This window comes from Echinops telfairi, unplaced genomic scaffold (genome assembly GCF_000313985.2).
Source record: "Echinops telfairi isolate 266 unplaced genomic scaffold, ASM31398v2 ScPeMD7_1;HRSCAF=3_0, whole genome shotgun sequence".
NCBI lineage: Eukaryota > Metazoa > Chordata > Mammalia > Afrosoricida > Tenrecidae > Echinops > Echinops telfairi.
Genome location: NW_022103896.1, coordinates 6,173,754 through 6,189,486, shown reverse-complemented (window position 1 = coordinate 6,189,486; position 15,733 = coordinate 6,173,754). Strand labels below are relative to the sequence as shown.

The window sequence follows — 15,733 nt, the reverse complement described above, 5'->3', positions numbered from 1 at the left end:
GCCTCATGGTCATTTCTCTGGGTCCTTTCTGGTTGACCTTTCTCCCACCTTGTGCTCTGCCAATGACCTCATTGCCTACCTTGCCTTAAAAATAGCAGGTGACCCACAAGTAGTTTAGAGTAGTTTGAGTTTATACCTCTATGTTTCTCCCGTGTTGTGCACTTTACTAGAAGACAAAGCTACGCCCAGCCTAGTTCACCTGTGACATCAGCGGGGCACAAAGCTCATTCGAAATGTGCTTTTTACTGTCTTTTAAAATCTTCAGTGTAAACATAAGAAGTCTGTCATCTAATGACCCCAACAATAAGAAAATCAAAATAAATGAACTGCTTTTAAAATATCTGACAATATTTGAATGAAAGTGAGTGATGTATCTGTAGGGCTAAATAAAACAGTGTGGTTACTATTTAAACTTTGAATTATTGAAGATAATTCCAATTTCTTATCACTTTGCTTCTCTGAATAAATGCAGAATTCAAACACATCACTTGAGGAAGCCATGTTTTCATTATTATTATTTTTATGGGTAGTCTTTTTTTCCCCCAGGATTTTTAAGTCTTAATGTTTAGAGTAGTTTGAGTTTATACCAGAAGAAAATGTACAGAAGATTACACACACACACACACACACACACACACACACACACACACACACACACTTTCTGTTGGTATTTAACACTTCTTGCGCTCCCATGGCTCCTCTGTTACGAGACATGAACCATAATGAAGGTAAGCTCTTTTTCCAGATTGCTCTCAGGACTCCCTCTTAGTCTGGAACTTCTGATAGTCTGACGACGACGATGTGTCCCGGGCGTGGGCCTCTTACTGAGAATCCCTTGAGCTTTGGGAATGTACAGATTCACATCTGTCATCAGCGTTTTGCGAAGGTGTCATCCAACATTTCATCTTGTGTCCTTTCTTCCCCTTTCTCGTTCTCTCCTCCAGGAATCTCCTTGTGCTCGGGGCTGTCTTGATGGTGTCCCACGGGCTCCGGGATGCCTCACTTGTATTCTGTCTTCTTCTACTTCTTAGATTGGATACTCTGTCCATCTATCTCCCTCCAGGTTCTTCCTTTCCTCCTCCTCCTCCTCCTCCTCTTCTGCTTTTTCTATTTTGATGTTATGGGTGGCCATTGAAGTTTCGACGGAGTGAGCTTTGTGATCAGCTAAATTCCTAGCAGCAGCCTGTCCCCCGTCTTCGTCAAGAACGCCGTGTCTATCTTGGGACGCACCTTCCACCTTCAGTTGGCAGTACACAGCTTGCCGTAGCCCCCACCTGCGGCTGGCGTGGGACAGCCGCTGTGCCAGCAGGCACATGGAAGTCTCAGTCTTCGTCGGGTCTTGCCTGGGCAGGCTTTCATCGCTCCACAGGTGCATAGTGTCTTCTGCATCCTGGTAATGGGTCACAGCTTTTCTGGACCCTGCAGACATCTCATTCCCCCACTTCTCACCAAGCACACAGGCTTCTTGAGCCTGATGTTCATCCAGTTTCTACCCGCTCCCTCAAGCAGCTGGGAATGTAAATTGTTGGCTCTGTTTTTGCCCAGTAGCTCTCCACAAAAAGGCTTTCCCCACGAGGCCAGCCCCAAGTCACCTCGGGGAGAGATGGTTTTCTGGGAATGGTGTTTGGCACACCCCCCCCCCACCCCCCGGGTTTCCACCGGCCTGCTGATGGCATGTCTGTGGTGTTTGGGGCTCTTCTGGAGCGAGAGGGTGGTGGATGGGGACAGGCAGGTAAGTTAAAACAGCACGAACCTCTGCGTTTACCCAGGTCTGCCGTCTTTCCCACGATGAACGCTCTCTGGCCACTGTAACCCTTGGCTTACTTGTAGAATTGGGGGGGATTTTGTTCTGGCAGCTTTTTGAGGTTATGCTGGGTGGCACTGGCCCCTTTTGTAGAGAGAGGCCCGCCCGGTATTTTTCTTTGCACTGTAATTAGTTGTATAGCTAAGTGATTAAAAGCATAGAGTGCTTCCCTCTTTCCAGAAACTTCTCTGATGTTTTGCACTTCTGTTAACATTTTAGGACTACGATGATGGATATGGTACAGCTTATGATGAGCAGGGTTATGATTCCTATGATAACAGCTATAGCGCCCCAGCCCAGAGGTAAGCGTGCTTCATTACTCTCAGCCTGCATCACAGACAGGCCTGCGTATCCTTGGGGAGTGGGGGTGGGGGGCCAGGGGGGTGGGGAAGGGAGTGTGATAAAGAGAAACCAGTTTGGACAACGTTATCTTTTTGGCATGGTTTGCTTTAATTTGAAAGATGTCGCCTGTCTCACTAGCTTGGATGGAAAACAAAACAATAGGAAACAAAGATAACCCACTGCCCTTGAGTCAGTCTGCAAGACAGACAGCACTGCCCTCCCCGTTGGCGTTGCTGACGCTTGCTCTCTTGTCCCTGGAGTGACCTGTGGTTCAAACCGCCAACCGTTCCATCGGCGGCTGAGTGCTTAAACACAGGGCCAACAGGATGTGGGTTAAGCAAAGGCAGAAAAAAACCCTGAAAACTAACAAACAAACAAAACAGAAAACCTCGCTGACGGCGGTTCATTCTGACTCACAGCCACCTTGTAGGACAGGGTAGAACGGCCCTGCGGGTTTCCAAGAGGAACGCTCCTGCCCATGGAGCAGCGGGTGGTTTCAGACCTCAGACCTTGCGGTTAGCAGCCCAGCACGTTACCACGTGCCACCAGGGTTCTGAATAGACACTGGTTAGAAGCCAACCAGAGCCGGCTTCTATTCGAGCAGAGGGCTCGAGGTTGTTGGAAACAGGAGCACCCCTGCTTAGAGACTGCAAGCAGGTCTCCAAACCCACGAGGAACCTTCTGGATCTTTCTTTTGCGACTCCTGGCAGCACAGTGATCTGGGGTAGGCTGAAGGGATGTTTGCCTTTAGGAACCAAATCATTGCAGACTTGTATTCTTTGCCCCTCTTCAGCATATACAGAGTGTGAGTGTGTGCATTAGATTACATACTATTTTAGGGATCAGTCCTAGAGCCTGATTACTTGAGCACTCCTGTAAATTCCAGTGGGCTGCCTCAGGCCCAGGAACCCTTGTGAGCAAGGCAGTGGTCTCCCCTCATGGCGAAAGGGAGGCCGAGGCATAGAGGCTGGCCATCCCTGTGTGTTTCTAGGGCCCAGTCTCGTTAATTCTGCCCCGCATCCACTATTGTAGTCCGCCTGTTTGATCTCGCATGCAGGCCGATGCAATTACCTTCGCTGTACGTATAGTTTGTGAGCAGTGTCAACAAAATGATAGGGGGCCACACCTGACCTCCAGCTCCCAGCCACCACCTGCAACAAGGTGCAGAGGTCAACCATGCCTCCGCTCTCCCTCCTTTTCGTCCCACTTCTGACACCAATCACAGGTCTCCCACAACGTTCTTTATTTTCTGTTGGCCGCACACCACTCGCAGGCAAAGCTCAGGATCATGGGGTTTACAAGGGAAGGTAGCAGGTTATAATTCAGGTGTCTTCTCTGCCATGCCCACAGGCAGGCTTCTCTCTGGCTGGCCCTCAGTCCCTTGGCCTGGCCACTGCCCTGCTCATGCAGTGTTACAAAGCTCTTTTAAAGCTGCTCACATTAGCACCATTTATAGATGTAGGAGCCAAGGCATGGCTTTTTAATGAAGCGCATGGGCAATGCATGATAATTATCCCAACACTTTTCATTTCGTGGTATTTGGCATGAAGAACCCCGGTAAAGCAGTTGCCCGGCTTGGTGCTGTGATGGATGGCTGGGGGCAATGGCTCCGCCCGGAGAGCGCAAAGACTCCACCCCTTCGTGCTTGGAGTTCACTGCAGGCTGTGTAGCATGTTTAACGCTTTTGTGGCTGGTCCTGTTTCCTCCAGGTGACAGGAAGCAAGAATATGTCTTTCGCCGGTGAGAACCTGGGACTCAGACAAGTGTGTTTCTAATCCCCAGTGTAGGGCCAGACCCATAAAGCGAGTGGTCTTTTCACCTTAAGCTGTGGGAAGGCCGCCGTAGGACTCTCCTCGGGTCATTGATTATTGAGTGTTCACTTGGTGCCCAGCGCTGTGTTTGAAGCCAGGAGTGCAAGGAAGATTAAGAAAGGGACCCTACCCTTGGAAAGCTCACAGACTAGGAGAGAGATAGAAATATTCAGTGCAGTGAACCTAGTAATTGTGAGAAGTCTGCAAGGGAGGGAAATTATTATTTCCACAAGAACAAAGCATACCTGTTGACATCCAGGTGATTACGACATAGTGTCTACCCCACCTCAGGGTTTCCAAGACTGCGTTTCATCTTCCTCCCATGGAGCAGCTGGTGGATTTGAACTTCCGACCTCTGGGTTAGCAGTGTGTGATAACCACACCAGTGGGCGGGCTCCTTATTTCCCAAGGAAGACACTACAGAGGTGGCTGGGGACGTTGGGGCCGCCTCAGTAAGGATGAGACGTTTAGCTGTAACTTGAAGTGTACGTAGGAGTCAGCAGGCAGAGGTTAGGACCTTTCACACAGTAGGTAGCAAGGCCAGGGGATGAGGGTCCCTGTGTTTCCGTAGAGAGTTTGGAGAGCTCTCCGAGGTGGGTGGCACCCAGAAGTGGTGAGAGGGGAAGTGAGGCAAGCCCCTGCCCCAGGTGACCCTTGGGATGGTGGGCAGCAGCCTGGAGCCGCTGACGAGGGGTGTGTGAAGGAGCGGTGCATTCAGACCTGAATGTAGACAAATGACGGGCAGAAGATGAGCCTGGGCGAAGGGAAGAGTAAGAGCCTGGTGTGCCATCCACACACACCCTTTAAGCTGGAGGGACCTGGGAGCAGCACCTCCTGTCTGCCCAGTGGCCTCCCCAGTGCTGCCCCGCCTCACCTGAAGCCGCAGAAGGAAGCTTGTGAGGGGCAGTTAGGGAGTCTACTGTGTGCTTACTGCATGGACTCATTGCCTGTGCCCATTTTCAAGGAGAGCAGACACACGGCTCAGCGGAATTGGGAGGGTGGCTCAAATCACGCAGCTTACAGGGCCGGAGCCCAGCCCATATGACGCCCGTCGTGAGGGTTAGCACCCGGCTTCCCCTTGGCAGCTCTCAGGCTGACCCAGGCCGCCACCCCAAAGACACGTGAAGTGTTTGCTGAGGGAGTGGGTTTATGCACGTGCTAAAACGTGATCTGGGAGGGAATTGGGAATCTGGTAGACACCATTTGATGGTGGCGGCAGGAATCCACTGGATTTGGTCTCAACTCGGAGTGACCCCGAGTGACAAAGTGGAGCTGCACCCCATCGAATGTTCTGGGCTGTAACACCATGAAAGAAGCAGGGATGGCCAGGCCTTCCTCCCACAGACCTGCTGGCTTTGTAGCCTGGCACGTGACCAGGCGTCACCAGTGAAGTGCAAAACCAAACTCCCAGCAGTAAGTCGCATCAGACTCAGTGGGTGGAGTACTGGGTTAACCAACCTCAAAGTCAGCAGTTCTGACCCATGAGCAGGCGCCCATGGGAGAAAGGAGGCGTTGTGCTCCGGTGAAGAGTTAGAGTCTTGGAAACTCACAGGGCAGTGCTACCCCGTCCCGTAGGGTCACCAGTTTCCAAACTATTCCTGTTGTCAGGGACTCTGTCATCCTCATAAGATTCAGCTATCAGGTTGTCTTTTATTTTCAAAGATTTTTGTCATTGGGGGTAGATTCAGAAGGTGTGTGTGTGTGTGTGTGTGTGTGTGTGTGTTTGGCTATTGGGAGCATACAGGAAAACGTACCCATCCGTGCACTTCTAGTGGCCTCCTTTTCTGAATCCCTCCTCCCTCAACGTCAGTCCCTTGCCCCCTACAGGCTCGCTGTAATCTTCCGGCTGACCCCAGGTATGGCCGACCTCCTGGACTGGCTCAGCTGTTTGGCTCTAAGAAGCCTTCCAGGAATGAGCAGGGGTTAAGGAGAAAGGGCCAATGCTCATAGTACCCCAGACGATGGTGACTGCACTTCCCGACAGGGAAGCTTCATCCAGCCTTGGGGAGGCCCTCCACAGCTCCCGTCTCCGCTCTTGGCTTCCCCTCCAGTGTTCCTGAACTCCAGGAGCCGGCCGGCCCCCGGTGCCCCTAAGACGGAGCAGGGCACAGAGGCCTTTGGTGTCCCTCCCCCCACCTCCTGCCAGCGCCCCTTTTGTCATGGCTTAGATTCAGGTGCTGGCACGAATTCATTTGTTTCACAAACACAGCATCCGGGATGTAGTGCTCTTTGTGGTCCTCTTGATTCTGTAGGAATCACGCTTCCATCTGCACGGCCCGTCCGTCTTACTAGGCTCTGAGACCTTCAGCGGCGTGAGCGTGGTGTCGAGGGCAAAGCTCCGGAAGGAACCTTACAGCCCTTCACAGGACAGCCCCCTGCTCCTGGGGTGGGCACAGCCTTCATCCTGCCCCAATTAGAGGAATGTGCGATGTTTGTAGTCTAAAATGGCTTGATTTCGACACTGGGTTCTATAAAATTAATTCCACCCTCCACGAATTCCCAGTTAAATCGGGAGGTAAATGCCCGGGATGGCTGTGGCTGAGGGTGCCGGCCGAGTTCTACCGAGCTGCTCTGAAACGGCTTTTGGAGCCCTGGCTACTGTGTGAGTGGGAATCGCCTTGGCAGCTTCCGGAAGGGGGAAGACAGCAGCACGCTCTGGAAGGAGCCTGTGGGGTGGTGGACATGAGGTTGGTGCTGGCTGTGCTGCTGTGGTCCTGATGGGCTACACTGGTGGTGGTGGGTTCTTGATGGTGGAGGTGGGTGTGGTGTTGACGTTGGCTATTTCCACGTTGGGCTTTTATCATGAAAGCCAAACTGTTCCTTGGGTTTCTCTCCGTGAAGTGAAAACCCGTGTCTGTGGGGGAGTCAGGAGGAGAAGGGGGCGCCGCATGCTCAGGGGCTTCTCTTCTCCCGTCTGGGAGTGAAGACGGAGCGGCCTGGGTGCCCGAAGAGAGGGCAGAGCCACAGGAGCAGCGTCTCCCACTCCTAACTAATGTTGTGGCCCGGACCAGTTTCTGGTCTGCTCAGCAGAGGAGGAGTGGTTTCTTCCAGCGGAGCTTTGCAAATCTGCTATGTTACCATGAGTGTCCCTGCTGGGGAGAGCGCCGGGTCTCGGTCAGCTCCATTCCCCCGCTGATTTCTGCCCACAGTATAAAACTAAAACAACAACGTTGTTTATCCAGCTTCACACAGTTAAGGAGCAGCAAGCTGCCAACCCAGTTATCTGTGATGGAAAATAGGAACTGCACTCGGCAGGATTGGGATCTCCCCAGTATCCACGCAGCACAACCCTCGTGTGTGTGTGTGTGTGTGTGTGTGTGTGGCAGCGGTGGGGGGGGGGGGGGGGGGGGGGGGGGGGGGACGACCGGGGGCCTGCGGCCCGCAGCTCAGGGGCCAAAGCTGCCCCGAGCACTCTTGATGTGTTTGTAAAGGGCAAACAGATGGAGGAAGTGTAACAGGCTGGAGAGTGACGTTGCCCTCGGGCCCACAGGCCCGTGGCTGCTGCCAGAACCCGTGTCCAGCTGTGCCTGCTCCAGAGCTCACGCCAGCCAGAGAGGCACACTAACGGCCATCCAGTCCGCCCCGACGCTCAGCGACCAGCTAGGACAGGGCGGAACGTCCCTGTGGGTTTCCGAGCCTGGACTCTTACGGGAGCTGAAAGCTTCCTGGTAGATGTGGACTGCTGGTCTTGTGGTTAGCAGCAGGTTGGAAAATACTTAAGAGCATCTCTTTTGGAAAATACGACCTGTTGTGTAATTTAAGAGCTAGCCTTTGAAGCATCAGTAAATCTAGCTTCTGAAAAGTACTGCTTTGTTAGAACAGGGTTATCTGTTTGGGACTGGTCAAAGCAGTTAACAATTTGGTTTCGATTAATAGATTGATGAACCATTCCTGGAGTTACAAGGAGCCCTGGTGATGTAGTGGCTACCTGTTGGGCTGCTAACTGAAGGGTCCGCAGTTCGAAACCACCAGAGGCTGGATGGGAGAACATGAGGCTTTCTACTCCTGTAAAGAGTTACAGCCTCAAATGCTCACAGGGCAGTTCCACTCCGTCCTGTAGGGTCACGCTGAGTCGGCATGGACTTGATGTCTGTGTTTTTGTTTGTTTTTTTGGGGAGTGACAGTTTGTTCTGCTAAACCTGATACTGGGCAGGGTTGGGGGTAACTGGAGGCGTTTCATTAGGAAATTCCTTAGAATTAAGCGAATAACATGGAGAGAGGACAACGTTTCCCCTTGAATCCTTAAAGAGAGCAAACTTGGAAGGGATGGAGTGTCTGTTGGGTACTGATCAACTCTGCCTTCCTCAGGAGTCATTCCGTTCTCCCGAGAACTTCTGAGACCCCCAGAAGGTGGTTCCAGCTGATGGCAGCCCGGCAGGGCAGACCAGAACTGCCCCAGAGGGTTCCCGGGCGGGAATCTTGAGGAGAGCAGACAGCGCCACCCCTTTCTCTGGCTGAGCAGCTGGGGCGCTCAACCCAGCCTTTCTTTCAGACACCCCCAGGTGCTTAGCCTGCTGCACCTCCGGGGCTGCCCTCAAGCCTGCTAGCCCTTTGTGTGATAAGGGAGGAGGCTGGCGTTGTGATAGTCTGCCACATGCTGACCCAAGTCCCGTGGCCCCTGCATGGCTGCCTCCTGCTCCTCCATGCTGCCTAGGGTCCAGCTCCTGTGCCCTGTCTGCTCTGGTTTTCCGCGGACCATGGTGGCCGTGAGTAAGAAAAGCCTTTCCCTCCACCCAGACAGAGCGACAGCTAGTGCCCGTGGGCCCTCCACGCGCAGCCCAGTCCCCGCGGCGTGATACACACGCCATCACTGTCGGTCCCCTCTCGTGTTTTCAGGAGTGCCCGGGATGTATCACGGAGGAATTGTAGAATCACCGTAGTGTATGGGGACGGAGTCCAGCAGGGAGATGTACTACATCATTTGGAGTTACCGCTGCCATCTGCTTAATAGCGTCGCGTAGACTAGCTCGGTCCCTGTGATCAGCCATTCGTAGAGGGGACAGATGCTGGGGAGTGAACAGACCTGGGAAAGTAGTTCCTTCCTAAGATGTGCCCCGAGTGACAGGCATGCCAGAAAGAGAGGGGGGCTTCCACGCTCCCCCGCCCCCCGCCTGCCCCGCCCCCTCCACTTGTTGTTTGTGTGTCGCCCCCCTCCGTGGCTTTATTTTTAAATTCTGTTTAGTTGTTGTTCTGTAAGTGCAGCTCCCTGACTGGGAGCCCCTCTTGGAGTTGTGCCCCGGCTCTCCGCTCCTTGTCTGAGCTGCTGCTTCCCCGCGGGGCTGCACTCCGCAGTCCTGAAGGCTCTGAGCTCCGCGTCCAGTTGCCCTAAAGATCCCTTTTCAAAGAGGCTCTTGCTCAGGCTGCCTGGCCCTCTCGCCTGGGCAAGCCTATGGCTTCAGAGGTTGCTTTGAGGTTTATGTTTTGAAGTAGATGCCAGTGAACCACTTTGGGGGTGTCTCGTGCCCCCAGGGCTCCAGAAAGTCTGCAGTCCATGAGAATCAGTCCCCCCTCCGGCAGGAAGACGGGGGCTTTCTCCTGCAAGGAGCTACAGTCTCGGGGCCTCCCAGGGCCAGCCGCAGGGCTGTGACTCGCCACCCTCCATGGCTGCCTGTGCGTTTGGGTTGGCTGGCAGTTTGGGTTTGGGCTGGACTTGAGAGTGCGTGGACGGAGACCTCTCTGTGTTGTCCTGTTCGCGGACACAGGTATGTTGACGGCCGTTCTACCCGACGTTTACCAACCAGTCTCCTGTGACTGAAAGGGCTCATTTCCATCATCCCTGACACTCATCATGAGGCGGCATGATTTAACTTTATAAATGTAGAATTCCGTGGGCTTTCCAGTCGCACGGTCTCAGGTGTGCATCCCAGCTTCCTCGATCCGTGAGGTCTAGGTTTTGAATCTCTCTCCTCGTCTGTAAGAGGGTGGTGCTGTTTCACTCCCAAGCCTGCGGTTGCGACGTTGTCCTTAGATACTGGGGAGTCGGTTTGGGCTCCTTGTGAGCGCTCAAGCCTTGGAACACCACGTAGCCGGTCCCTGCGCTGCCTTCACAGGTGTTTATACCTGTGAGCCCACTGTGGGGGGCCCACTGTGTCCGCCCCTCTTGTTGAGGGTCTTCCTGATGACCACAGCAGATGGTCAGGAAACGGAATCTGCTCCATGTGGCACACACCTCAGGATGCTTTACAGCCTCCTAAATGGCAGGTCGGTCCTGGAGGGCCCCCTTTTACAGATGGGGAAATTGGGGCACAGAGAGGCCACAGAGTTCCGCCACGCTGCTGTCCCTCCCCGACACGGTAACTGCCGTCATCACACGCTCCACACACACGGCCCTGAGGGACCACAGCCTTTCCTTCCCAGTGAGGCCCCAGCACGCCGATGACCCTGAGCACCCCTCTCTTGTGAAACGGGCTGCCGGGGCTCACTTTATTTCGGTGGTGTGCAGTGCAGACACAGTTTGAGAGCGTCGATTTGAGCTCCATGCTCGGCCTTCCTGTTGAAGGGGGACGTGAGGCAGAGGCAGTACGTGTCCGTACCTCACTTCCCCAGCTCCACGCACCTCGTGTATTGGGGAGCTGAAGAGATTCAAATCGGTAACGCTCACATCTCCCCTTTTACGTGTCGCCACTGGTTCCTTCAGGGAAGGACGTGCGCGTGCGTGCGTGTGTGTGTGTGTCTGTAAAAAGAGATCTGTATTGAGGAAGTGGCTACGTTTTCAGTCCTGCTCAAATCTGTGGGTCAGATGTCAGCCGGAGGCGTCTCCTGGCTCCTGTAGCTGCAGGCTGGTGAGCAGGAAGCAAGAAGGTTTAGCAGGAAGAGCACTGGCTGGTGTGGCAGATGACACGGCCCCGGGGCCACGGACTGAACGCAGGATCCAGACTCCAGACCCAGCGGTCGGTGTGAGCTAGTTTCCACACACTGCCTGTTTAGACTGAGAGTAGACCACACCCTGAATGCAACCTCCCTCGGTCTTCGTGGCATCCATGCTGTGACCAGATGGGGCGGTCTGGTCTGTTCTCCCCACAGCTGTGTGGCTGCTTCACAGAAGATCCCATCTCAGAGCTGACGGCTCGGTGTGAGATCCCATCGTGGGAGAATCCTAGCCCAGCCAAGTTGGCATAAAGCCTCATCGTCACAGCTCTTGTCCAGCAATAGGCATCAGGGCTCTTTGGAGAAAGGACTTTGCCTTTGGGCTGCGGCGGAAGTGTGCGATATGTGCGTGGAGCGTCCTGTAGCCCCAGAGTGGAGGTCCCCGAGCAGAATCAACAATAGCAGGTGATCGTACTAGCCAAGCAAACCAGGGGGAGGCAGGGGGACAGGAAGCCTGAGCCCGGGGCTTGGAAGGCCATCGAGTGGGCGCCTGCTGGCCAGGCCTTCAGTGAAGCTCACAGACACCGAGGAGCTGAGCAGAAGGGTGGCCGGGGCAGCTGGAGAAACCCCAGTGGGGTGCCGATGGATCCAGGGCATGTTGTGATGGGTGTGACCAGGCTCCTTTCCTCGGGAGTTTTTGGGGGGGTCTCTCCACAGCCCCCATTGCCAGGCCAGTCCAGCTCATGATTTCATTTCCTTCTGGAATCTGATGGAAGCCTGCTGGCCACTCGCCCACCCTCACGGGGGAACACTTTTCCTGTCAGTACTTTTACTACAGCCAGAGTCGAAGAGTGGTGGGTGTCCTTGCCTCAGCTCTTGAACGCTGAGTTTAAATAGCACTGCTGTGGGCACTCGAGCCCCTGACATTTGATAGGCAAACCCTTGTGCCCAGGATCCTTCCAGGAACAATGGGAAACCATTTGCTAGCCCAACATGGTCCCACTAGGACGCTGGGCTGTCCGTCCCTGGTCACGGGCTCTCCTGCCAGCCTTGATCCTTCCATGTCCACGGACATTGCAAAGGGCCGTGAGCACCTCGGGAAATGCACACACATACACACACCTCACCACCACCACCAAAGACATCTCAGTGCAGCAGACAGGAGGACCGGCCGTGAAACCCAAACCACGGTCAGCCAACAGCCCCGTGCATGACTACTGCCAGTGGGTCCCTCAGTGGTGATGGGCCAGGGAGCCAGCACCAGAGCACAACAAGCCTGCCCCTGCACCCAGAGTGGCCCAAGGGGTTGGGCTTGGTTCATCAGACATAGAAACATGCGTAAGCAGGCTGACCGTGCTGTCCTTGGCCCCAGCCTTGACCCGGATGTTGTTTGCTGCACTCAGCCTCGACATCCTTCCCAGTCTTTTCCTCACCCTTCCCCCCTCACGTCTCTCTCTCCACCCACACCCCCTCTAAAATATGGCGCTGCCCATTCTACTAACCACGTCTTTGCATTCATCAGCTTGCTCCCCGACACCCCCTGTTCGCCTTCTGTGGGGTTCTCCTGGGCTGTTCCCATACTTCACGCAGAGACGCACACCCAGACCCAAACACTGCCGGCAAGTGGATTCCAACCCCCACGGCTCTTTATAGGGCTCCCTGTAAAGACTGTAGGTCTCTATACAGGCAGACAGCCGCATCTTCCTCCCACAGAGACGTCACTGGCCAGGCCCACCCCACCTCTGGTCTCAGCCTGCTGAGCACTCCAGAGTCCAGCCTTCCTGCTGCCCTCTGGAGACGGGCGTGCCTCTGTCTTGTTGAGCCTCTGAGGGGAACCCACGGAGAGAGAGGGATTCTGGGCACTTCCTGAGAGAGTATGTTTGCCATTAAATGTTAAATACGGACATCCTAGCAGGAGTCTTTCTTGAACAGAAGCCTTTGGAAGTGGAGAGATCATCGTTCCTGCCAGATGGTGAAGACAGGTGATGCTGGAGCATCCCGGGAGCTGGTGCCTGGCCTTGGGTGGTCCATCCCTTCCCTTTGACTCAAGGCAGCTAAAGGTCCTTCCCTCGGATCCAGCCTGGTGGTGGTTCACAGTTGCAGGGAGAAGATGGGGCAGGCAACAGAGCATTATAGATCTTTCTATCTGATCGTGTGACAGTTTTGCCTGAAGTCAAGGTTTTGTGAGGGTCATTCCCACGGCAGCATTCAGAATAATCTCCCAGACTTCTGCAAAATCTCTTCTGACTCACGGTGACCATGTAGGACGGCATAGAACTGCTCCACGGAGCTCCCCAGGCTGTCATCTCCCGGGAGCAGGCCACCTCATCTTCCGCCCAGTGGGTTCAGACTGCTGGCCCCTTGATTAGGCGTGCAGTGCTTAACCCCAGCACCACCAGAAATCCTTAAAAATAACCAAGAACGTAAACCCACTGCCAGCTGTGGATTCTCCCCACTGATGCCGACTGACGGGCAGGCCAGTGCGAAGCATTGGCGAGAACTGGATTCATCCTCATCACTCATTTGCACCCCGTCAGGCTTGGCAGCAGCTGCGAGCCTCACCCGTGAGCACTCACAGAAAGCCAGCCGCTCTGTCCATGCATTCGTCCTCGCAGCATCTTTAGGAAGCTCCTCTGTGGGCTCAGGCATTTCTAGAAGCTAGGCTCCAAAAGATGATGGAGCTGGCCGCCCAGACTCCATGGCTGCTAAGTTGGAAGAACGGGATTCGACCTCACGAAAGCTGTCGTCTCAGCTCGGAGCCGTTAGCCGCTCTCCTGTGTGTGCTGTCTCCCTCAGACCGCAAGGAAGCGGGTCAAACACATTGGTGGTCTTCCCACCACCCCATAGCCTGTTAAGTGTGCAACAGCGTGATCAGAAGTCTAAAATACTTTGAGAACGCCTGAACTGAGACACAGAGAGACCATGTGAGCGAGCACATGCTGTTGGGAAAATGGTGCCGAGAGACTTGCTCCAAGCAGGATTGCTATGAATGTTTTGTTTGCTTTAAAAAAGCGGCGTGTGTGAAGCAAGCAAAACAAGCCGGCGTTGAATGTGTAGGTATATGTCTGCATATGTGCAAAAGGGCTTTACATTTTCATTGGAGATTCCATTATCTTTTCAATTTTTATTTTAAAGTCAAGAAAAATCATTGCTCTTCATGTCACTAGCATTTCAGGCTGGATTCTCGAGAGAAGCGGAAACCAGTGATGCTTATATAGGTGAATAAAAAGAGGAGGTTCTCTCCAGGAAAATGGCTCATAGAGTTGTAGATGCTGGTAAGCCCAGTCTGGTTCCGGTCCACAGGTCCGATGTTAAGCAGGAGGCACTTCCTCAGCCACGCAGCTGCCGGAGCCAACAGATCAAGCGGCAAGGAGACAGAGCAGGAAATGCACAGGCGTGGGTGGATGTCAGAAGCGCTAGGTCTGTGGCTGGCAGCGTAGATAGATCGAGTCCACGATCAGCAGACTGATGGCTCTCAGGTTCCGCAGGCAACATGGCAGGCCATTGCCAGCTCCCTGGGTCACCAGTCGGCATGGCAGGTTCAGGAAGCAGAGATCAGTGGGATCCAGACCACCAGGAAGTGAGCTGGTTTCCCTAAAGTGTCAACTTACATGAAGACTAGGCCACACCTTTGAGGAAGTTGTATCAAGGACTTGAGCAGGTTAAGGAGGCAACACTACACTCTTGTTTCCTCCCACCACTGCCTGGCTCCTTGCAGAAGGCTTTACGGATGGAGTTGATTATGTTACCATACGTAGATTACATGATGGGAGAATCCTGGCTTAGCTAAGTTGTAAAAACTAACTAGCCCCATGTTTGCTTGCTTGCATGCCTGCTTGTTATTTTAAGCTGGAGTGAGATGCTATTTCGATGCAGTTTTGATTTGCACTTTTCTAATGAATAATGCTAAAAGAGAAGAGATTTTAAACACTTACTGATGAATATCCCAGACGAACCCCTTGGTGTGGATTACCACCCAGCGGAAAGGAGAGCGCAGAAGCATTGCGGCCCTTGAATTTGTGGTGCCGCAGAGAATATTGAACATGCCTTGGATTGCCAGAAGAACAAGCAAACCTGTTGTGGAGGAATGACAGGCAGGACGATCCTTAGAAGCAAAAACGTGGGACACGTTATCAGGAAAGACAAGCCCCGGAGAAGGGCGTCATGCTTGGCAAAGCAGATGGTCAGTGAAGAAGAGGAAGCCCCTCACGGAGATGGGCGGGCGGACCCAGGGACTGCCACAGTGGGTTCCCGTAACCCTTGTGAAGGACCAGGGTGTCTCCTTCCCCTTGTGTGCAGGGTGGCCGGGTCAGGTCTGACAGGACAGCAGTAACAACAGTCCTGTGGGGGGAAAGAACAGCTCTTGTAGCTCCCTGTCAACGAGACAGACTGCAGGCTTCCACCCTCAGCTTCACAGGGAAGGAAGAGGCAGCCCAGCCGAGAGGGGGAAGCACCCCCGGGGCTCCAGGCACACCTCATGCCAGCCCCAGGCCTGGTCCGTACCTGCTCATTTGGGCTTAGTATTTAACCTCTTGGGGCTTCCTTTTTCTTTTATCTAAAGGGATCAGACTCGCATCCACTTCTCAGACTTAGAAGGGCAAGGGTGTTTCAGAGACGATGCAGTATTGCCTTACGTGCTTAGCCAGCCATGCCCTGTGCACCCTGGGAGGGCCAATAATTTCACTGACCGAAGGTGACTGTGCCGTCCGACCCCCACCCTCCTTTCTGCCTCCTCTCTGCCTCCTCCCTCACTGCCTCCTCAGGCACCGGCAGCAGCTCCCTCCGCCACGTTGCCTTCTGCCCTCGTCTTCCTGTCTTCCTGCGAGCTCCCTGCGAGCAGGGCCCTCCCTTGACTTAGCCCTGCTTCTCCGCCCCCTGCGCCGCCCTGCACACCCCTGCCGCTCCACAGCCTTTCCCTAACGCCCAAGTGCCGCCTGCTGCTTGATTGGGTCAAGTCTATTCACCATCC

The 15,733-nt window shown here is 54.1% G+C and overlaps 1 protein-coding gene across 2 annotated transcripts in view; it reads left to right on the top strand.

Moving 5' to 3' along the window:
• The window catches only part of KHDRBS3 (KH RNA binding domain containing, signal transduction associated 3), a 110,588-nt gene that overhangs the window by 84,347 nt on the left and 10,508 nt on the right, over positions 1-15,733 (top strand). For both annotated transcript variants that reach the window (XR_006679707.1, XM_030884466.2), the window contains exon 7: positions 2,024-2,106. Coding sequence is in view for 1 of the 2 variants with exons in the window: in XM_030884466.2 (XP_030740326.2) it covers positions 2,024-2,106 (83 nt within the window). In the remaining variant the exon portion in view is untranslated. The remainder of the gene's footprint in view (positions 1-2,023; positions 2,107-15,733) is intronic.